Source organism: Odocoileus virginianus, chromosome 34 (assembly GCF_023699985.2).
Source record: "Odocoileus virginianus isolate 20LAN1187 ecotype Illinois chromosome 34, Ovbor_1.2, whole genome shotgun sequence".
Lineage (NCBI taxonomy): Eukaryota > Metazoa > Chordata > Mammalia > Artiodactyla > Cervidae > Odocoileus > Odocoileus virginianus.
This window is the reverse complement of record NC_069707.1, coordinates 12,370,766-12,394,564: the sequence shown is the minus strand read 5'-3', so window position 1 is coordinate 12,394,564 and position 23,799 is coordinate 12,370,766. Positions and strand designations below refer to the sequence as shown.

General features: G+C 44.3%; 1 protein-coding gene and 1 non-coding gene across 4 annotated transcripts in view; one reads left to right on the top strand and one right to left on the bottom strand.

Moving 5' to 3' along the window:
• Window positions 1-214: 214 nt before the first annotated feature.
• CNKSR3 (CNKSR family member 3) overlaps window positions 215-23,799 on the bottom strand; it is a 108,168-nt gene continuing 84,583 nt past the window's right edge. Inside the window, exons 8-14 of one of the 3 annotated variants that reach the window (XR_002310862.2) lie at window positions 19,190-19,258; window positions 18,776-18,922; window positions 12,566-12,690; window positions 9,799-10,004; window positions 9,236-9,325; window positions 6,095-6,508; window positions 215-797 (exon numbers count right to left, since the gene is read on the bottom strand). Coding sequence is in view for 2 of the 3 variants with exons in the window: in XM_020878001.2 (XP_020733660.1) it covers window positions 6,210-6,508; window positions 9,236-9,325; window positions 9,799-10,004; window positions 12,566-12,690; window positions 18,776-18,922; window positions 19,190-19,258 (936 nt within the window). In the remaining variant the exon portion in view is untranslated. Of the gene's footprint in view, window positions 798-4,084; window positions 6,509-9,235; window positions 9,326-9,798; window positions 10,005-12,565; window positions 12,691-18,775; window positions 18,923-19,189; window positions 19,259-23,799 lie in introns of those variants that run through there. The other 2 variants (XM_020878001.2, XM_070461399.1) reach the window with 2 other exon arrangements.
• Window positions 7,199-7,271, top strand: TRNAG-UCC (transfer RNA glycine (anticodon UCC)). The gene has a single exon. It is a non-coding gene; the product is annotated as a tRNA-Gly (tRNA).

The window sequence follows — 23,799 nt, the reverse complement described above, 5'->3', positions numbered from 1 at the left end:
GCCCTCAACTGCTTCTAACTACTGGATGCCAATGTCCAAAGGTCAGAGACTTCTAAATTAACACTAACTCCTGAAACCCTTCCATTCTTACCCTGACATGACCTCAGCTGGAAGGTCAGAGTGGTATAGATGAGTAAGAAAACAGAACCCCACACTCACAAAATTAAAATGGACAATTTCTTACTTCAGACACAATATTACTTTATATTAAAAGTTCATTTTTAAAGTCCTTCCTGTTTTCTCAAGATAAATCAAAATGTTTACACAGAGATACGTCAAAATGTTGAAGGAGCATCCTCAAATTCAGTCTTCATCATCCAAAAACTAAAGTTAAATGGGAAATCCCTTTCAGTGGGTCTAGACAATGAAAGAACAAGGGAAAAAATAGGATTTTTTTCCTCTGATGTTTTCTCTCCTTTTAATCATTCCTTTGCAAACATTTGAGGATTTACAATGCTCCTGGCAAGGGGGGGAGAAAATGATAAGACTATCAACATCCCTGGATTTGAGGGGGTGATGGAGTCCTTCTTCTTTTTAAAACACCTTTGAGGTTGATTTCTTCATTTTCTCCTACAGTTCCAGTTTCACAACTTTTCAGAGAAACAAGAAGCTTGGGAAAGGAGAGCATGTGTAATATTCAGCTGCAAGCATGACATGAAGACCTCAGGCTGGGAACTGCCTTCTCTGCATAGTGACTCCAGGGCAGTCAGATGCCAGAAAGAATGAAGATTAACATCCTCTTCTTCCATTGTTTCCTCACATGTTTTAACCCCTGTGGGCTGCTGTAAACTGGCATCCTATGAACAGTAAATGTTTGACTTAGAAGATGTGCTTCATAAACACTGCCATAGAGTTTTACCACACACTGAGGAATGACCAGGTTACATCCAGAATCTAGACTTTAAAAGCCCAGCACTAGGTGCATTTCTATGTAAAAGGAGCCCCAAAAGTTCTGAAATACTGTCTATGACACCCTTTTGACAAAGTAACATTATTTTGTTGCTTATAGACAATTCTTACCTCTTCTCTTCCCCAAATCAATAGGTCATAGGACATTGTTTCAGGACTTTTGTAGTAGGAAAAAATTCTCTTAGAAGAAACAAGAAAAAATTCTCTCTCTCTCTCTCTCTCTCTCTCTCTCTCTCTCTCTCTCTCACACACACACACACACACACACACATATGGTTTGGGACAGGCCTCAAGTTCCTAAAACTAGAGAAATACATGGCCCTCCAGTAAATTCAAATTTGATGTAATCACTTTTTCCTTTACTTTTGTTTGCCAAACCTCAGTCACACACCAGAACACTTCTAACAACAATTCCTGCCAAAAATAAATAAAATCCCTAAGTCAAAATTTAGCATTTGAGAAATTTCCAGAGAATTATAAAGTAATTTTTACAGTAAGAAGAGTAATAATTTATTTTCTAATCCCAAATTCTACAGTTTATAAAATCTACTTTATGAGTCCCTTTGTGAAATGAAAGTTTCTAAGTCATGTCCGACTCTTGCAACCCCATGGACTGTAGCCCGCCAGACTAGAGGATTCGGCAAGAAGACTGGAGTAGGTTGCCATTTCCTTCTCCAGGGGATCTTCCTGACCCAGGAATCGAACCCAAGTCTCCTGCACTGCAGGCAGATTCTTTACCAACTGAGCTATGAGGGAAACCTATGAGTTCTTTTGCTGCTGCTGCTGCTAAGTCGCTTCAATCGTGTCCGACTCTGTGCGACCCCATAGACAGCAGCCCACCAGACTCCCCCGTCCCTGGGATTCTCCAGGCAAGAACACTGAAGTGGGTTGCCATTTCCTTCTCCAATGCATGAAAGTGAAAAGTGAAAGTGAAGTCGCTCAGTCGTGTCCGACTCTTCCAGACCCCATGGACTGCAGCCTACAAGGCTCCTCCATTCATGGGATTTTCCAGGCAAGAGTTCTGGAGTGGGTTGCCATTGCCTTCTCCATGAGGCCCTTTAGGTATCAGTAAACTTGCATTAAGGTCCTCCTGGGCTTGATTCATCACGCAAGGTCTTCCACATATTTGAAGAAACATCAGAAACGCCAGTTTTGTATAATCTTTACCGTCCGAGCTATCAGGGAAGCCCGGCCTTGCGTACTCTTTAAGCCAGTTTTTCATCAGCAGATTTTTAAATACTCACCTTCCAGGTGATCAGCATGAACATATTTTTTAAAAATAACACAAGCAGGGGGGCCTTGGGTCCTGCGGGATCCCAGCAGCATCACGGTGCAGAAACTTAAGTGCCGCAAAGCAAAGCTGCTGACGGAGGTGGACTTGCCTGAATTGGGAGGTCAGGGATCACAACCTCCATGAGCTGCTGCGTGTGACGCGACGACGATGTCGCTGCAGCGGCGAGAGGACAGCAGGCTTCCAAGCCGCGAGGCGGGGCGGGGCGAGAGGTGTGCAGGGCGCCTGCGCAACCCTCGGGCGCCTGCCCCGTCTCGCGAGTGACCGCTTCCGGCTTCGTGCCCGCGCGGGTTGCTGGAACCGTGCGATGTCCTCACGGCCTCGACCCTCTGCCCTGCCCAGCGTGCTTCTCAAGCTGCGCGTGGCACAAGCACCTCCAGGCCGCCGTGGCATTCCGGGGCAGGGCCACGTGTGCGCGGGGCCCCGCGGCGTCCCCGACCCTCGTCGCGCGCAGCCGGGGGGCCTTCGCGTCCCCTGGGCTGACTCGTGCGACACGTGTTGGAGTATAATGACGACCTCAATCCGCAAGCTTAGCGGGTCTTCCCTCTCCAGGCCTACGTGTTACAGATGGAGACGCTGAGCCCCAAAGCCTGCGGTTAGGTGAGGGCGCTCTCCTCGAAAAAGGAGGTGTCAGCCAGTGGTCGGGTCTGAAGAACTTGGCTCCTCAGCTACAGATCACGCACAGAGCCAAAGGGTACGCCCCTTTCCCACGAGATTTTCTTGGCCTTTGGCGATTGGTAATTAAATGATGCCTTAAGAGACAGTGGGAAGCGGTTTTGTACTGCACTGGGGCATTTTCACATTCTTAGAGCAGAAATACTTAAGTGCGAGGACTTTGGGGGGGGGGCATAAGCGGCCCCCCAGTTTTCATTTCCTTGTAGCAGGACAGTTTGGTTTAATTTATTTAACTCGACTTCTTGCTCTTGTTCATGATTAAGCTGTGTGCAGACGCTGGAGAGTTTGGTCTCAAGTGTTCATAGACTGGGTGAGATTCTAGTGTTCAGAGTTTTTTCTTTTGTTTAAAGGAATGCTCTCCCAATGCTAGTAAATGGCTTAACTGCCTTTTAGGGGGGGGGGGGGGAACCACACACACACACAAGCAGGGGAACTACAAACGTGAATGAAATCAAATGTCAGTGAAAGTGAAAGTTGCTCAGTCCTGTCCAACTCTTTGGAACCCCATGGACTATACAGTCCATGGGATTCTCCAAGCAAGAAGACTGGAGTAGGTTGCATTTCCTTCTCCAGGGGACCTTCCCAACCCAGGGATCGAACCCGAGTCTCCTGCATTGCAGGCAGATTCTTTACCATCAGGGAAGCCCTCAAATGTCATTGGCCAACCCCATACCAAGAGGAGGTTTTTCCGTTTCAAGGTGCCCACCTTCCAAATAACCTCCAACGAAGAATTGGGCAGAAGTTTCATCCCAAAGCAAATGATGCAGTGATTCTGTTCATAAGGGTAGAAGCAAAATGTGACCAAGGTCTGGTGGCTCAGACAGTAAAGAATCTGCCTGCAATGCAGGAGACCTGGGTTCAGTCCCTGGTCGGGAAGATCCCCTGTAGAAGGAATTGGCTACCCACTCCAATATTCTTGCCTAGAGAATTCCATGGACAGAGGAGTTTGGCGGGCTACAGTCCATGGGGTCACAGAGTCAGACACGACTGAGTGACTTAACACTCTCTGCAAGTACTAACCACATATTCAACAGGTGGAAACAGCCACATTAGGCCTGCATGATCATTCCATTTATGCCTGTGGTGGCAAAATAGCAACATGCTCAAGTATCAGAGATTTACTTATTCCAGCTCTTTAGGGGGATGAAAAGGTAAGTATAAATACCTCTATGAGTTCTCTGAGGGCTAATAAACTGAAACTTGAGAATATTGATGGTCTTCAGGCCAGGAGGCTACTGCTTTATTTTCAGGGAGGAAAAACAAAATGATTATAAGTCCCACAAAACAGGTACGTTCAGTTTGGTGGAGAGAGACGTAGAGATATAAAGTCCCCATCTTAGGACTTCAGGGAACAGTCTGAGAAACACCAATCTAGTACAGCTACTTGAGTTGGGCGCTGAAAATTCGCTTGAGGACGGTCACTTGATGACAAAGGGCATTTAGTCCACAGCAAACGGGCTGAGATCCAGCTGAGACCTCCACGGCCACTGAACTCATAACTCAGGGGATCTAAAGCTCCCCTGAAGCTGAGGAGGGAGAGGAAGAGTTGTCCCCTGCCCCTGTTGTCTGGGCTGAAAGCCGACCAAGCCAACAAACAAAGGCCAGGCCTGGTGCTCCCTCTTTTCCACAGTCCTCCTAGTCATCAGTGCCCTGTTACCAGACCACCCCGCCCTGGCTTTGCCCTTACACTGTACTGTCAAGCACCCAGTGAATCACACATTCCAAGCCTCTTCTTCCCTCCATTTGCCAAACCCCTTGTCACTTCCATGAAACAACTGTATCTTCACTGCATTTCCTTTGGGGGTTGGCTGACACCAAAACAGCCTGACTGAATTCATTCACACAAACACACAAGTGGTTGCCAGTTCCCTGAAGTTCACCAACTCCCTCAATCACACAGAGGCATTTTAAAAGGAAGATGTCTGCTAACTCCAAGGAATCTCTGATTTCAGGCAGTTCAGCAAAGTATACAATTCAAGACAAATACCAGCTTTGTCCAGGGGTACAGCTCAGAAAATTCCCCGAATGTAAACTTCACACACGCCCGCTCAAGGTCCCCATTTCTAATCCATAAAATTCTAAAATTGCTTCAGAGGATTTATTTTTTTTTTCTTTTTTAACAATAGTGCCCACGGTGGCAATAGCCATGGTGGTCACTGGTAAACCTGAAAACATGTTGAACACTTTTTCATTAGCTTCATGTAGAACACAAAACAGAAATATACCAATTACATGTGATTAAGAGTAAGAAAAATATACAACTATATTTAAAACACTTAAATTAACAAGATAGTACTTTTCCATTCTAACAAAGTATCATACATTCAGTTTAAACAAGAGTTAATACACAGACACACTTTTCCAAAATACCATATGCTAGTTGAAAATGAGTGACCGTGAGATTTTTCCAAGAGGTTTCTAATGAGCAAAATGTGTAGTTTTGAAGAACCATCCATTCTTTTCTGGAAGATAGTCACTGAACAGGTTAAAATGCAAACTGATGTCTCTCTCATAAACCTAAGTATGCTTGCTTCATTTTTCTGAATGAGACTTTGGCTGTCAGCAAGTCTTATAGCTTCTTTTCCCTTAAAAACAATAATATACAACATCAACAATGACACCCCTCACAAATAACCATAAACTTCTTTGTGTGTAGTAAGCCCTATCTAAATGTTTTCACGTGTTTCTGTATTAACTGACCTACACTGATTGTTATGCAAACGGCGTGAAACAAGTGTAACAGGCCTACATTTATACCTCTGCTTTGAAAGAGCATCAGATGCTGCCCACGTGTTATTTCAAGGTCAAGGCTGCTACACGTACACATGTGGTATATATAGCTTGAAAAATCAAAACAAAACTTTTCTCCACTGGCTTTTTCAGGTGAAGAACTTGGACCAAAACCCAACACATCTGTGTGACAGCGGCCACCAATCGTAGTTCCACCCTCAAAACGAACAATGGCCCAGTTCTCTCTAATGGTCATACCGTTCCTGGCCAAGGCTCTGCTTTAGAGACTTTGTCTCTGTGTTCTGACTCTTAAGGAAGCAAAAAAAAAAAAAAAAAGTGGGGGCAGAGGGGCAGACTCCCCATTTCTCTCCTTTGGCCGGCACAAGTCAGCATCTGATCTAAGATTCTCTGGATTTATTCCCATCCAATGACTTCAAAATTCCAAGAAGTGCAATATACAACTTTCCAAAATAAAAAAAGGAAACTCACAAAATAGCGTAAGACCGCTACATAATACTGTGGATGAAAATCAGAACAAGACTGCCGACCGAGGAAACAAGGCACTTGTTAGCAGGAGTCCGGGAAGCCCCAGGAAGTGCGGGGCTCAATGAGTCAACAGTTTCAGGCGAGTCAACCAGCTGACCAGCAGGGACGGTTCTGGAGACGAGGACTTGGCGGCCGAGGAGCCGGCTTTCTTTTTGGTCCCTTCTTCCGGGAACGGAATCGTGGCGCTGCTATGGAGATCCGAACTGACGTAACACCTGCTGCCTCGAATGTAGTCTGCACCTCGGACCAGCTGCCTCTCGGTCGCGGGCCTTGAGAAGCGGTACGTGGGCGAGGAGCTTTCTTCGAGGATGGGAGGGATACGCTCGTTACTGAAATACCGGCAGAGGGCATCCTCACCTGTTATCGGATAAAGCCCACAAGCAGTCCATTAAAATACCCGTCATTCGCACATCCGCTGCTCAGACTTGCCCTGCTTCTGAAAGAGGCACCGCACCCTGCCTTCCACTCGGGGATGGGCTACCGGGTCCCCCAGGCGGCTGGGCCCACCCCTCAGGGCTTTAAGAAAGCAGACATGGAAGACATCCACACTTCAGGCTGCTTTTCTATCTGAGAGGTAACAGGACGGGCAGAGAAGAATCAGCAAGCCTGCCCTTTTTAATCAGTGTAGGATTTTCATAATTTCACTTGAAATCGAAAAACAAAGAAAGCCTTGTAATGCTATCACTCCTTCCACGTCTGCTTGTTCAATGCCTGCACCCTGGAGCACCGGCCCTGGGAACCGTGGTTCCTAGCCAGGAGCACCCTTCAAGGGCATTCAGGAAGGAGGGGTACCCTTGCTTGTCACCCTGGCTGCGGAGCGGGCGCTCTCCACCTTGAATGGGTGGGGTTCAAAGATTCTACTGCTCTGCAAGGCTTGGGACATTTCTGGAGGAGGGAGAATGATCCTACCCTAAAAGTCAGCCCCCCTGGGATGGGGAGCAGGGCGGGGAGGCAAGAAATCAAATAGAAATGTAAAATACAGGGCATCCTGGCAGCCTTCTTTTGATCAAGAAATTCCACTTCTAAAAATGTATGAAGATTGGGACTTCCCTGGTAGTCCAGTGGTTAAGACTCTGCTCTTCCACAGCAGGGGTCACAGGTTCAATCCCTGGTTAGGGAACTAAGATTCCATATGCTGTGAGATTTGGCCAAAAAAAAAAAAAAAAAAAGCATAGGAATATGTATGTACAAGGTGTTTCTTGAAGCATTATTTACAATTGAGAGGAAATAAACAGAAATAACCCAAATGTCCAAACACAGCAGACTGAATTAAGTGGTTCAGATGGTAAAGAATCTGCCTGCAATGCAGCAGACACAAGTTCGATCCCTGAGTCAGGAAGATCCCCTGGAGAGGGAATTGGTAACCCACTCCAGTATTCTTGCCTTGGAAATCCCAAGGACAGAGGAGACTGGTGGGCTATGGTCCATGGGGTCATAGAAGAGTTGCACAGGACTTTGCAAATAAACCACCACCATTGCCATAAGACAGATTACTAACGCAACTATTGCAAAAAATGTATGTGTTCCTCTTACATAATATTTCTGAACATCTATCTATTCCATTTTGCATTTTTTCCTAAGTGTGTAATATGTAAATATAGGAACAATTAGAAGAAATACAAAACACTCAAGAGTGATTATTTCTAGGTTGGGAAGCAGATTACAGATAAGTTTTCTTATATTTTCTATTTGTTTTGCTTTTGTAATCAAAGGGGGGAAAAGTTACTTTTTAAAAGTGCCCATAGGAGTCTATTCATAGGAAATGCCTTAAGTAGGTATATCAAGAGACAGAAAGATTTTTGGTTGCCAGGAGTTGAAGGAGGTGGGAATGAGGAATGACTGCTTACAGGGTTTTTTTGTTGAGGTGACAGAATATTCTGGAATTATTACAACTCTATGAATATACTGAAACCCAGTGAATTGTACATTTTAACAGGGTGAGCTTTATGGTATGTGAGTTGTCTCTCCAAAAAAAGGTGGTATTTTGTTTTGTTTTCCTGAAGTGTCCATTATTTTATGCAGATAACTTTCCTTCTAAAATGATAACACCAGGAAAATGTGGCAGGTGGGATTGAGGTCAAGTATCTTTCCATTTTCCCAACCTCACACTCCCCACCCCTGCACCCTGTATCTCAAATATTAAAAGACTACATCTGGGGCTTCAAAGGCTAAAAAGACTGGCAACGAGGCTGTGGACATTTCAGATCTAAACAAAGGACTGCCCTGCCCCCTGCTGTCTGCTCCACAGATTTTTCACATCAGCTAAGGGTGTCTTGGACCTTAGATGGCGTCTTCTTCCTTTTTCCAATTTAGTATCATCCAGGGGATTCAGCTACTTAGGTGACAAACTTTACCAAGTCCCAGGGAAATGTCAGGGGTTGAGCACTTTGGCAGTTGAGGCACCAGAATTTATTTCTTCTTCCTTTTACTATCTCAGGCCTACCTGCTATCTTTTCAACAGCTGTTTGTTTCAGCACTGCAAAATCAATGTTAGGATGTCTTGACAATCAAATGTAATCTGGGCCAACATTTCCCTCAAGAGAAGCATCATCATCAGTAACTTGGAAGAGACAGTAAATTAAACACAAGTTTCTTTTTCAATAGTAATTATTCTCTAATATAAGGACGGGGAAGAAAAAAGCTACGCCTGTCCATCAAAAATCAGACAGACTCCAATAATGAAAAGCTCAAAATTGAGGATGGGATTTTTTAATGAATAAGGTACTTCTACTTGCTTAGAAACTGGGCCGTCGACGTCTACAGCCTGTGTAAAGCACACGATACTAATCAGGAGATTTACAAGCGCTAACTAGGATTCACCGACTCCGTGGACGTGAGTTTGAGCAAACTCCCGGAGACCGCGAAGGACAGGGAAGCCCGGCATGCTGCCGTCCGTGGGGTGGCACAGAGTCAGACACGGCTGGGCAGCTGAACAACACACACATGTGCAGAGCCTTGGAGGCTTCTGCAGCCCTGATGTGGAGGAGAAGACGGCTTTTGTGGCCACTGAGCACATCCAGGAAGAGGCCCGAGACGAAGGCCTGGGCTTTACGGTTGGTGCTTCTTCTGTTTCCTTAAACTTACTTTTCCTCCCGTGACCTCGAGGTCTAGCAAAAGGGTCCACAATGCCCATCCAGCTCGCATCCGCAGGCATCGACAAAGGCCGGGGCTTGCCTTCAGAGGAAGGGGAAGAAAAAGGAGAAGTTGAGAGTTTCTGGACTTCAGAGGACCCTTTATTTAGTACTAGACTGTCCCGCACCCCAATACCACGCTCACTGCAGTGTAAGCAAAACCTAGTTTAAAATAAGGAAAAAGTGTTTTAAAGCATTGGGTTTCCTCAGCACGCCATGAGGACAGAGACGTGCTGAACCTGAGTCTGTGGGTCCCCAGAGCAAAGCAACTGCAAGCTGAAATGCAGGCAACTGAAAGTTAAACCTGTAACATGATCTCACCCCACTGGGCTTGGATGCCAGGCAGTGTGATGACTCAACCAGCCTTGGCTTTGGAGACATGAATAAAGGTCTCATACTTTGAATTTCATTGAGGTTTATGTTTTCCTCAGATTACCCTTCAAGTCTGCCAAATTCATCCAACAGTTCCAAATAAGGAAGGGGGAGGGGAAGAGAAATGAATACTCAGCAACGTACCGTAAGATGGCGTTTTCTCTCTCATTTTCGCGGGCAGAATATTGGTTTCCACGGAATAGCCAGGCAGCTGATCAGAATCTGCGATGGTGAATCTCCGTCTCCGGCTTTCCTGGTCCAGGAAGGAATTGGGGGACTCGGAACCCTTCGGACCAGGCTGTGGCTGTTTACATTTGCTGAATCCGTAAACAGAACCCCCATTCTCTTCCCTGCAGGATGGAAGGCAATAATTAAGTTGCTTACGAAGATCCTCTCAAACAAAAGAATTATAAGAGACGGACTATTGGCAGCACATGGAAGACAAGTTAAATTCTCCTTTTCCTCTGGAGGAAAAAGCAATACTTTTTCAAGCACAGCTGCTTCTCAAATACATAGAGATCCTATTAAATAAAAGAAAATGATCCTACTAAATAAGGGGAAATGAGACTTTTTTCATATATACAGTTTAAAGGATACAAATATACCTTTGAAAAGCTAGCTTTGGTTTCACTGTACACCTACCCTACAGTAGAACTGAATCTCCTATTTACCACAGACACCACAAGCGAAGATATGACCAAACCTTTTTTCTCATGCCAAGATTAGTATCCTTGCCATCAAGCAAAGAAGACACTTGAAGTAAAACAGGCAGTTGTTCGATTTGAAAATGATGTCAAAAAATACAAAGGGGGCTTTATAGTGACCAATGGAAACTGTCTATTTTCTGAAGTACAGAAAATCAGCAAAAATTGGACCACCGCCTGCAACTTAATTCTTTCTGAATGTCAGCTTATACTAAGACATAAAATTAATTTTAGTTGAGTCCAAGTTACAAGCTGGTTAACTTTTTACATTTAGTAAATTCCATTAGGGGATCATTGCAAAACTACTCTATAAATACAGAGTCTACTAAGTCCAAACAGTCTAAAGATCAGCCTGGCCTACTGGTATTCCCAGTGAATACCTGTACCTGTAGCTCTCCCCCTTCACTGCTGCCATGAATCTGTCTCCTTCTATACTTTTAAACCTGGAACACAACTTCCCCACTCTCAATGCTTTCCACACTCACCACTTGTTCTTGTGACCATGTGCATGTTTCATTCCTAATAAAATAGACTTTATTAATGGTGTCTTTCTGTATGTATGTGTCCCCGCATGTCTTCTCCCAAATACATTAAAAGCCCCAGTTCCCTTTTGCCCTTATTATGTGCATACTCTTTTTCTTGCCATGCCTCTTGTGACCCCCCTCACCAAGACTCAGGCAAGAATATTCAGGATTAGGGGTGTCAGGGTGATCCTCCCTACAGTTTCTGATAGAACAGTCCACATGCTGGTCATCAGCGAAACCCTCTGCTCTCCACATGCAGAAGCAACAAACAGCTCCTTATATACACTTAAGATCCCACAACCAGAGGAACTCTGGTCTGCGAATCCAGGGAAGTCTTACCTACCAACCAGAATGCCCTGATCACTGAGGTCACTGCTCCACCTGTAATAAGTTCTGGGCAAACCAAGACTCAAGGAGGAGGAAAACGATGTTACTTCTTTTTTGTGCCCAGGAAAGAAACACAGTGGATGCAAAGAGTTCAGCTTAAAACAAAAACAAATGAAAAACTCCAATATAAAGTGAAACATCACTACAAGTTCCGTCCAAACTTTTATCTTATGAAATATTACAGCATGATTACGTATTTCTCAATTTATTCTTGAACAGTTGACTGAGACACTGCCAGTTCTCTAGGGGCAAGAACGACATCTGTTTTGCATAAGGTGGTAAATCAACTCTCAGGAAATGTATGTTGAATAAATGAGCCAGAATCTCTAGTTTTACCAGCATATGTAAATATGTCAGATGGTATAAATAAGCCTGTATTTCATACCTCAATCACCCTCTATATAACGTCTAGCATGACCATCCTCACTTCACCATAAACATTTAAAATAGCCATTAAGAAAGCAATGATCTTTAAGAATTCATAATAGATATATACACATAAACACAGATGAATGCACAAATACAGCCCATTCACACATGTTTTCACGTTTTTTAACTCCTATGAAGAACACATATCTCCCTCCGCAAGATAAAACTAACTTTGACCTCGCAGAAATATTTATTATCTTCCTCCCCAGAGATAAGTTTACCATGTAGTTAATGAAACTTCAGCTTCGGGGAACCCCCAAACAGCCCATTCTGCTGCCCAGTGAAGAACAAAAATGATGTGACCCAAAAGCACATGCTTTAATGAGCCACCTCCTCCCCATCAAACTCTGGCTTCAAGGTCCAGATCTGGATCTGGATCTATTCCTACACTTCCCCTTTAAGAATTACACTTCCTTCCCCCAGTTTTACTGAGATATAATTGACATATAACATTGTATTCATTTCAGATGTGCAACACAATGATTTATGTATATATTGCAAAATGATCACCACAATAAGCTTAGGTAACATCCATGACCCCACACAGAGACTAATTCCTTCTTTCTCCTGATAAGAACTTTTAAGATCTAGTCCCTTTGCAACTTTCAAAATACACAACACAGTACCGTTAACAACAGTTACCATGCTGTTGACCCCAACAGTCCATTCCCAGAACTCGGCCTGTAACTGGAAGTCTGTACTTTTCTGAACCCCTTCACCCATTCCTGACCCCCACACTCAGGTTGATGCTTTCTGACAGTGGATTCAAGCTTCAGCCTCCTCTTGAGATGCTCGTGGTCTCCCCACCACCCGCAACATCCCCAGGCCCAGGAGACAAGCACATCACAAAAGTGGGCACGGACTTACCGCGGCGAGTAGGGGACAGTTGGTGGAGGAGGAATATAAAGATCCAGGATGGCCGGCTTCTCCTTCTTCAGCGAGGCATCCATCGTGCTGTCTGGGGACTGGGTGGTCGTGGTGGGAGGCGAGGTCTGAAAGGGAGCAAGTGTAAACGCGTGGGGGTTAACTCGGAGATGGTTCTCCGCAAAACCAACACCAGCCTCTGGGTAAACAGGGTCCTGGGTCATTTGTGTGTTTGTAGCTACTAGCAACATTCAGCACATATTCTTCCTTGAGACACTCACAATGTCTTTGTTTTTTAATATGGTTGATTTGCAATGTTGCCTTAGTTTCAGGCGCACAGCAAAGTGATTCAGTTATACCTATGTATATATGTGTAACAATATTTTTTTTCAGATGCTTTCCATTATAGGCTATTACAAGATATTGAATATTGCTCCCTATGCTACATAGGAGGTCCTTGTTGGTTATTTTATGTATATTAGGGTGTATATGTTTAATCCCAAGTTACTAATTTATCCCTCCTGCCCTTCCCCCTTTGGTGACCATAAATTCATTTTCTGCCTGTGAGTTTATGTCCTGTAAATAAGTTCATTTGTATCATTTTTTAGACTCCAGATTTAAGTGATATCATATGACATGTGTCTGACATACTTCACTGAGTCTGATAATCTCTAGGTCCATACATGTTGCTGCAAATGACATTAGCTTATTCTTTTCTATGACTAATACTCCATAGTATGTATAAACCATTTACCAAGAGTTTTGAAAGGCTAGATGCATTGTGAGAATCAGAGGCCTTGGAGTCAGGAGACCAGGAGGTTAAAATTCTAGCTCTGAGCAAAGCACCTAAACTCCCAATCCTCAGCTTCCTCCTCTGAAAAGCAATCATATTGACAGTACCTCTCACGGAGGGCTGCAGTGAGGACAAAGTGAGTGAGTTCACACTCATCGCTAACAACACTACCACTGACTAGGAGTGTGGCCTCGGAACTCAGACTCTCTGGGTGCGATCCCGGTTATACCTCTGATGCGCTGCGTGTCTCCAGGCCAATCACTCAACTTCTCTGTGCCTTATCTACAGAATGGGAATAAACGGGAACAAGCATAAAACTCCCATGGACAGAGGAGCCTGGCAGGCTACAGTCCACAGGGTCACAAAGAGTTGGACACAACTCAGTGAGTGCGCACACACACACGCACACACACGGGCGCACGGTAGCAACAAAGGGCAGCTGTGAGAATTAAATGAGGTAACACATGTAACAGGCTTAGCACAGGCTCATCACGCAGTAAATACACAACCTTATGCTGTTTGAGTATTCACGAGCTAATTTTTTAAATTTTAAATTCACATGGCGTCACTTTAATCGTGTTATTGGTCTTGGGGGACCTATTTTTTTAAAAGCTTGTGAGACCTTCAATCCTACCCCTCCTATAGTCTAACAGCGACGATCAGCCCTTCTGGTTGGTAAAAGAACAGTGAGAAGGACATGGCAACCCACTCTGACATTTTTGCCTGGGAAATCCATGGACGGAGGAGCCTGGCAGGCTACAGTCCATGAAGTTTCAGAGATGGACATGACTTTACAACTAAACAACAATAACAAAAGGAACAACAGCAGGAAAATCTGAGTCAAGGCGCGAAGATATTTGGGGAAGGCCGGGGGAAGCACCACGTGAGGACTGTGCTAGGCCCTGGGGAGCCAGACAAAGACACTGAAGCCCTGTCTGGCCCAGGTGATGATGGCTGGAGACCCTCCCGGGAGTGAGAGTGTGAAATGGAGTCTGAGGCTTGGGAGGATGGGAGTATCAGTGCTCAGAGAGCGACAGACCCATTTCGGGTAGGACGCTGAGGCTCAGGGAGACAGACTCCCCAAGCATCATCCTCGCATCCCAGGGGTCGGTGCCTAAGACACAGCCTGTCAGCCCTCTGCACCAAGGAACAGATCCACATCTCAGCCTGACCATCTTGGACAACGTCTGAAGTCGTGGGGCCCGGGACCCAGGCTCTCCACAAAGAGAAGTAGAAGGAAACTGGGGCATTTCCACAGAACAGGTATTTCCCAAAACATCAACACTGATCATTACTTCTAAATCAATAAGCTTCATTTACCAGGATGGTGGCCTAAAAACAGAGCAATGAACACCTTTCCAGGAACAACATTAATGATACTGACAAGAACTAGGGATGCTCCCTCCCAGTAGAGGCAGGCACCCAGGCACACAGAACAACCCAGCGGGGAAAGCCCAGGACGGGGGCTGAGAAAGTGTACGGAGTACTGGTCTACCAGAGTGCTTGTTCTGAAAACCCTGGACCCAGCGCTGGGATACTTTACGGCTAAGCTGTAAAACGGCCTCTGCATTTTTTTTCAGAGTATTTATTTACTTACTTACTTATTTATTTTTGGCTGCATCAAGTCTTAGCCGAGGCACAAGGGATCTTTGCTGCAGTGCGCGGGCTTCTCTCTAGCTGTGCTCATGGACACACAGGCTCCAGAGTGTGTGGGTTCTGTAGTTTGTGGCACAAGGGCTCTTGAGCTAGGGGCTTAGCTTTCCCGTGGAATGTGGGATGGTAGTTCCCCAGCCAGGGATCAAACCCGGGTCCCCTGCATTGGAAGGCAGATTCTCAACCCCTGGACCACCAGCAAAGTCCCCAGCCTCTGCATTTTGATGTCCGTTCTCTAGCTGGGTTGGAAGTGAAGCTACATGTCTCATTCTTCACCTTCATCTCTCCCCCGAAACTGCACAGTGAGTGGAACTTGACAGGAAGGTAGACAAAAGAAAAAGGAAGCATGTCCCTTCTTAAGTGAATTTCCAGAGGTCGAGGAACTAACGCTAGCCTATACTTAGAAATAATGTTCACTTTCCTTCTGAACACATCCACCTGAATCGTCCTCTGTCGTATCAAACTCAGTGATGCTCGGAAGACCTGTCATCTCTGCCTCCTAGATGGTTCTTTTCTGACTGTCTGATTTCTGTTACTGGTATCACCACCCAAGGTCACTGCCACATTTCACACCTGCTGCTCACTTTCCCTGCCTGCCTACGCCTAACTCAAAGACTTTTCTAAAGGTCACTATGAAGTAATTAGAACTGAGATTTAGAAATACTAACTACTTGTCTGAGGTCCCACAGCTAAGATGAGGCAAAGATGGGGTTTGAGTGCAAGGATTTCAGTTCTGGAGCCACTTCCTCTGCTTTTTGAGTCCTCTTGATGCTTCTTCCAAAAGATCTCCTGAGTTAGTCTTTCACAGAATCGCCCTTGTCCCAGCCTCACCCAGAACCCAGGTGGCCCACTGGTAAAGAGCCTCCTGTCAATGCAGGAGACGAAGATTTGATTCCTGGGTCAGAAAGAAACCTGGAGAAGGAAATTGCAGCCCACTCCAGATTCTTGCTTGGGAAATCCATGGACAGAGGAGCCTGGTGGGCTACACAGTCCATGGGGGTCGCAAAAGAGTCAGACATGACTTAGCCACTAAAAAACAGAAACAACAAAAAACATGTAACACCTCCCACCTGCTGTTTCAAGTTTAGATAGTGGCAAGGGCTAAACTGGGTCCCCTGGATCCCCAGTAGCTCAGAATGTGACTGTACTCGCAGTCTTTAAAGATATGCTTAGTTTAAAATAAGGTCACATGAGTGGGCCCTAATCCAGTCTGACTGGTGTCCCTGTAAGAAGAAGTGATTAGGACACAGACATACAGAGCAAGCTCCAATACTCTGGCCACTTCATGCGAAGAGCCAACTCACTGGAAATGACCCTGATGCTAGGAAAGACTAAGGGCAGGAGGAGAAGGGGGAAAGAGAGGATGAGATGGTTAGATGGCATCATTGACTCAGTGGACATGAGCTGGAGCAAATTCTGGGAGGCAGTAAAGGACAGGGAAGCCTGGAGTGCTGCAGTCCATGGGGTCACAAAAAAGTCAGGCATGACTTAGCGACTAAACAATAAAATACAGAGCAAAGATCACGTGAAGACACAAGGAGATGGCCATCTGCAAGCCAAGGAAAGAGACATCAGAAGAAGCCAACCTTGCTCTCAGGCTGCCAGCGCCCAGACTTCTGAAGGAATACAACTTTCATTTCAGTGACCCAGTCGCAGGTACTTTGTTCTGGCAGCTCTAGCAAACCAACCCAGACCTTAGTGTAAAAACCAACTGTCAACCTGTTGACATTACCTGCGGGATGAGGTCCCTGCTCCTTAGCCTAGAACTCTATACCCACCTGTCCAGCCCAGCCCACGGGTCCAGCTCCCTCTCCCACCCTCTGCCTGAGAGTCTGGTCTACTTATTCATGCGGGGGAGCTGTGATGTTCACCCAGAGCCCCTCTGGTCAGCCAGTAAACTCAGCTGCTGCGATTATCTGTTGCTAAAAGCTCACGGTCACCCCCTGCTCCGTAGAATTGCCCTCAGCCGACAGCAGACACCCCTGAGTATAGCTGCCAGAGCCTGTGATGTGTGGTTATACCTGGGTAACAGCCCAAGACTAGATCCTACCTGAGACAGCATCTTGTGGGCTTCCCCTCCTTCATCTGCCTCCCTCCCTCCCTGACAAGTTTCACGGGAAGCACACGCCCTAAATCATTCCACAAGAACGTCTGCCACACTCTCTGCCTCCAGGAAACCCTATCTGGACACCACCTCCCCTGACGGCAGTGCATCCTCCCTTGGTGGCCGTATGAACAGCGTTCATCTACTCCACCAAGAGCCTCCCATCTGCCTACGAAATCCCACCCAGTTTCCCAGGCTCCCACCTCCTCGGGAAAAGGCACTTTTGCTCACCTGTACATGCCCACCACCCCTTCCTCAGAACCCAACATTCATCCCCCTGCACCAAGGAGCTGGCAGAGCTGGCTGGCGGGAAGCCCTCCATCAACTATCAGTGATAAAGTAAGACCTCTTCTGTGTTAAGCAACACATTCTGAGAATTCCGGAAGTATTGAAAGACGGTGCCCTGAATACTGAGGCACAGGGAAGGCTGGCGTGCTGCAGTCCATGGGGTCGCAAAGAGTCGGACACGACTGAGCAACTGAACTGAACTGAACCAAAGCAAACAGAAGCTGCCAGAGTGCGATTGATACATTCCCTTTTTATTTAAGTGGCTTTAATTATGTGCCCCTCCTGGCTCCACTCTCCACATCCTGTTCTTTATTTTTATGTGTCCCCCGCCCCTCTAAGGTACACACACAGACAGATTTCCAGCACCCTGTGCATCACGAAACATCCATTGATAGCGTGAGATACTGCCGTTCTTTCCATTTGAAGATGGACAGTAAAATCACAGAGAGTTACACATAAGTGACAATCTCAATCTTATAAAAGAGTTTTAAGTGTGCTGATTTTCTTTCATGGTTTAGAAATTAAACACAAAGAACCGATGATATAAGGAGAGGGTTGGTGGGGTGCATGTCCACCCAAGTGTAAGCAGTAAGGAGTGCATTGTCTGTAGAGAATTCAAATAATAAAACTAAAAGCCAGTCCGCTTTTTATTATCATCCAAGACTACTAAATCTAAACAAAGGCGTGACAGAGCTCCCTGACTAGTGGGTTGGTCTCACAGCCCCTACCCCTGCCTTGATAAACCACTGTTGAGGACTCTACCCCAGGCGGTCTCTCTCAGATCCATGTTCAAACTGGATTCCTTTATGGGAGTGTGTGTTTGAAACGAGAGAGGAGAAGGGTCAGAAGGAAGTGTCTGCAGTGATAACAGACACTCGCCCCAACTGGCCACCCAGCACCTGAAATGTGGCCAGTGAGGCAAGGAATTGAAGCTTCTGTTTTAATTATTGAAACAGTCACAGGTGGCTAGTGGCTGCCATATTAGCGCAAATCCAGCAATCCTGTTTTCACGTAAGTAGGACTATTGGATGGGCTTCCCAGGTGGCACAGTGGTAAGGAATCTACCTGCCGACCCAGGAGATGAGGGTTCGGTCCCTGGGTCGGGAAGACCCCCTGGAGGAGAAAATGGCAACCTGCTTCGGTATGCCTGCCTGGGCAATCCCATGGACCAGCAGGTCACAGTCTATGGACTCGCAAAGAGTCGACACGGCTGAGCACCTGTATGTACGGGATTATAGAATAATTATCCACACACAGATAATCCACACACTCCCGAAACCCATCAAACTGTAATCTTTTTTTTTTTAGACAACTCAGATATTATACATTGTTCCTGCACCAATGTCAAAGGAAGGCTTACAACCAATAACAGTACCTGCACCAGGGGCGGCTTCCACCGTAGGTTTTTCAGGGGGGCAGGAGTGAAGTTGAAGGAACTCGTGGGGCGCTTCTTCAGCAGTAACACAACTCCTGTAGGATTCTCTCTCAACTTTCTCACCAGATTTTTTAGCTGCCATCCCACCTTCAAAGAAAGACAATGAGGAGAGGGGGCTTACTCATGAATAATGAAAACTCAAGCCTATTTGAGTTCAAGGAATTCAAATTTCCTTGAATTCATCTCAAGGAAATCAGCTATGAGCAAATAGGCAGATACAAATCTGTTCCTTCTAGCACTGCTTAAAATTATGGAAAGCTGGATATAAACTGCAAATTTTTAAAATGCAAGCAAAATGGATTAAAAGTTCTAGAAGGGGAAGATGAAATCTGAAGCTTCAGTGAACAAACTCACCACAGTTTGCTGATTAACCTGAATGACTTCATCTCCAGCATGAATCTTCTGAGATCTGTCTGCAGGAGACTGTTAGAAACAAACAGAGAGAGACCTGTCTTATTTTTTAAGCCTCCTATTTCTTTCTGCTTCTATTTCGTCTCCCTTCTTCTACACAAAATAAGCAATGGGAATACGATTTTCTCAAGAATGGTTACACAGTGTGCTTGAGTTTCCTGAAAGGACACAGCCTGTAGAACTTGGCATGTGAATATTCGTGTTATCTCCAGCGGTTTGTTACAACAGATAATCTGTCAATAGGAACAGCCAAGGTCATCCAACCTACCGTGAAGAGAGGCACATACTGTCCATGTAACAGGCTGGTCAAAGCCATTGGTTCATCTAGAAGCTGCCTTCCCTATATCCCTGTCAAAATTCATCTTGTAAAAGCGGACCAACTGCTTAACATGTACAGATGATCCCTGTAACTCTGTCATACAACTGTTTGTTACGTGATGATTAAAACTAAGTCTTTCTTTTACTCAGACTTGTTTTACATGTTATCAGCACACTGTTAAAATAGAAAGACAGTGAAAACAGAAGATATTTAGAGAAAATTTAAATTTTTTTTGTCTTCAGGTTGAATTCTAAATGGATCTGTTTTCACAGTATCACAACAAAGTCCAGACTTTGCTTGTTTCAAATAATAGTTTGCTACAAATTTGCAAATATCTGTGTGTGTGTGTGTGTATATATATACACATCCACATATGTGTGTATAGGCAGATAAATAAATGTAATCTATTCGTCAAATATTTTCTCATAGTTTCTTGCTCATTTAATCAAACTGTAACTCAACGTTTAAGATATTTCATACGATTTTAAAATATGTTTAAAAAATTCTGCCAACAAACTTTACAGATATCATTAGGCTTATTTTATGGAGTTTTGAGGAAATTGACATTCAGTGGTAAATAACTCAGTTATGGACACACAGTAAGTGAAAGATGCAGAATATAGCTTTATGCTTATTAGGTGGTTTTTAACATGAAAGTAATACCTTCAAAATTTTCCCCTGATAAATTGTACCTATATGTTGAAGTATTATTTCATCTTAAAGGGATCCTGTGCCATAATTTCTTCTCAACTTTTTTTCTCTCATTAATACATTTTACAGACTAAACATTTTGACAAAGAATTTGAAAAGTATTTTAGGATAAGTGTAATGTCCAATCCTACCTAGAAGTATAGGTTTATTATTATTATTTAAATGCAAAAACAATAAATTCATGGAATAAAATAAAACAAAACCAAATTATATAAAAAAAAGATACTTCATATGACCAAAAGAGAAGGAAAGGATAAAACTTTGATTTCAAATTATAATGAACTGTTATCTAAGCCAGAATGTTTTATTTTGTGACTTATATAACTGAAATCTTCAAGCAATTTACAACCATCCTTTAAAAATAGCACCTCTGAACACAGCAATGGGGGGAGCAACTAAACTCAAGACGCCCTAGCTGAACTTTCTCACTCAGCTGTTGTGATAGGCACAACAAGAAATGAGCAAGGAAAATTTAAAAATGAGAGATTAGCATTAAACTGTAGAAACAGTTTCTTGGATTCACCTGGGCCAACACAAGGCAGAAGTAACTATGCCAGCTACTTTTGCAAACATTTAACTTGCCACCATAACTACCAGCTGTGCCTCTCCTGAGAGACCAGCATCATGGGTACCACAGGGAGATGGTCCGTCTCCAATCCCCTGCTCCTGAGGCATTTCTTAAACAAACAAACATGTCAATGCTCCTTTCTTGCCCCTGGTGTCAGATGCTGAACCCATGGTTACAGGTCAACTTTGGCAAGTCTGCTCATAATAAGTCCAGTCCCAGTTAATCTTCCTGGGCTGGGGATTCAGCTAAGGTAAGCTTCACTTTCTATCAGATGGAGAGGGAGGTGGGAGGGGGGATCGGGAAGGGGAATATATGTAACTCCATGGCTGATTCATGTCAATGTATGACAAAACCCACTGCAATGTTGTGAAGTAATTAGCCTCCAACTAATAAAAATAAATGAAAAAATAAATAAATAAATAAAAGATAGCCTTGAAGCCAGAAAGTCCCTGTTTACAGATAAGCAATCTTAAAAAAAAAAAAACAACAACAACAAACAAACAAACAAAAAAAACAAGCCCCAGTGTCCTGAACTGACTTCCATTCCTAAGGATCTTCACATACTCATTTCTCCAATGTCCTACCAAGTGATTAAGCATTGTGCTTGGCAGAACACTGGTAAAGAGAGAGCCTGATATCAACATTCTCCCTAGGGCAGTTGCTCTTGATGACCTTAACCACGTGCCGGACTCCTGAAAAATGATGCTTGATCTGGCTTACTGCAGAAGAGTGATGCCCTGGAGAAGAATGCATCCATTCTTCAGAGGCTCATCTACTTCCCAACTCATGTCAGGGGTGGAGAAGAGGAATAGGGCTAAGATCCCATCAAGACTTCTGTCAAGGTCTTGAGCAACATCAAAAAAAGGAGATAGAGAATCACTAGATCCTGTTTGTCTGATCTTGGAATGATCCTGACTTCTCAGGTAACCTCAAAAAAAGAGAGGACTAAAGGCCTGAGATGACCTGCTGGCATCACATCAGCTGGAGTCCAAGACAGAGGAATGTAGAGACAATTCACATGAGAAAGAAGTTGGTGAATTCTGTCCACTCTCACCCTCCAACACTAGGCTTTTATAAAAAACATTCTGGCTGTAAAGTCATAGCAACCTCCAGTGACAGACAGAAAGCTGTACTGGAGCTGGCATTTTCTACTGGCATTTAACATTTAAGTCTAAAACATCCAGCACTACATATAAAATATTCAGATCAAGTCCTTGAGAAGTGGGCTCTTACCTAACTCCTCACTGTCATCGACAAGAATTACACAGTATGTAGCATATTCCAGACAATGAACATAGGTGACTGCAAGAATGAGGGACATTTTCTAGCAGATTACCAGATGGAATAAGACCAGTTTCCCCTTCTTTGATCTCGAACAAGAAGGAAACCATCTCTTTCAAGGATGACTTAGGTACCATCTTGTGTGGAAGCACTAGGATCGACCACATCCAGGTAAAGAGTCTGGTAGGAATTCTACTGAATGTATCAGTTGACATTTGATTTGATTCAAAGGCAGTTTTCTTTAGCTCTCCATCCTTAATAGTGACGATGTGTGGGGGGAAGCAGGCCAGGGATGAGGCAGACAGTGAAAGGAAGAAATATTATAGTGTTCTATATTTATCCAAGATTGAAATTGGTTCAAAGCCCTGATTGAGTCTGGAACTGCACAGGTCTGGGTTGTTAATGAAATCACCAAATTACTAGATGCAAAATTTCAACTGTTTAAAAGATAAAATAGGACCTTCCTGGTGGTGCAATGAATAAAAATCTGCCTGCCAATACAAGGAACATGGATTCGATTCCTGGTCTGGGAAGATTCCACAACTAAGATTTGCAACTACTGAAGCCCACACGCCTAGAGCCCTGCCCTGCAACAAGGAAAGCCACTGAATTGAGAAGCTGGAGCAGCCAGCAAAGAGTAGGCCTGCTCACCATGACTAGAGAAAGCCCGTGCAAAGCAAAATAGACCCAGGCCAAAAATAAAATAAATAAAATGTAAAAACTGAAATGACATTCACCATCCCTCTGAATCTATCCAACTTCAGAACAATGTACTGAGTGGTACATGAGTATGTTCAGCTACATAGTCTCTGACAAGGATATGGGAGGAACATTTGTTGTGATTTTTTTTTTTTTTGCACCATCCCCAGCCTAAAAGGAGAGGATCCTGTGCCATTTTTGCCTCTCAGGTGCCATGGTATAAAAATTCCCAGTGGTCTGAGTCCTCTCACTGTAGCCCAACAAGCAATGCTTAAAGACACTATCAGCTTCTACTCATTTGTCTGCCAGAACTACACAACTTATTTGTAATTCACTGAATGCCTTAGGTGGTGTCATTTTCTTTCTTATTATAACAATCAAATGTGTCACAAACCCTCATCAAAGATCATGCCATTTTATTTTATCAACAGACCTAGCTCAAACTTCGACACATATTTCCACCATATCAGAAAAGACCTGCCAATGCAGGAGACCCAGGTTCGATCCCTGGGTCAGGAAGATCCCCTGGAGAAGGAAATGGCAACCCACTCCAGTATTCTCGCCTGGAGAATTCCATGGACAGAGGAGCCTGATGGGCTACGGTCCATGGGATCACAAAGTCCGACATGACTCTGCGACTAAAACAACAACGATGAAGAAAAGTAGTCACCAAGTTTCTTGTGTCTTGAATTTCATCCTCTTGTCTTATGTGATTAAATAGCAATTAATTCCATAGACACATGCTACTTTTACACAGATGCAGAGAAGTTTTTCAGACATTTCAAGCTCTGCATCAATGTCATTCAAAAGCGAGCCGTATTGTAGGTTGCATAAAGAAAGCATTCAATTAGCTCTACTTTTCACAAATTCAAAATGTTTGAGGGACTAAGGAAAAACCTTTTATGTGGCAGAATTTTCTAAAGGATGATAACAGAGTACAAGTTCCTCACAACAGAAATGGCCCTGCTTTTTCTA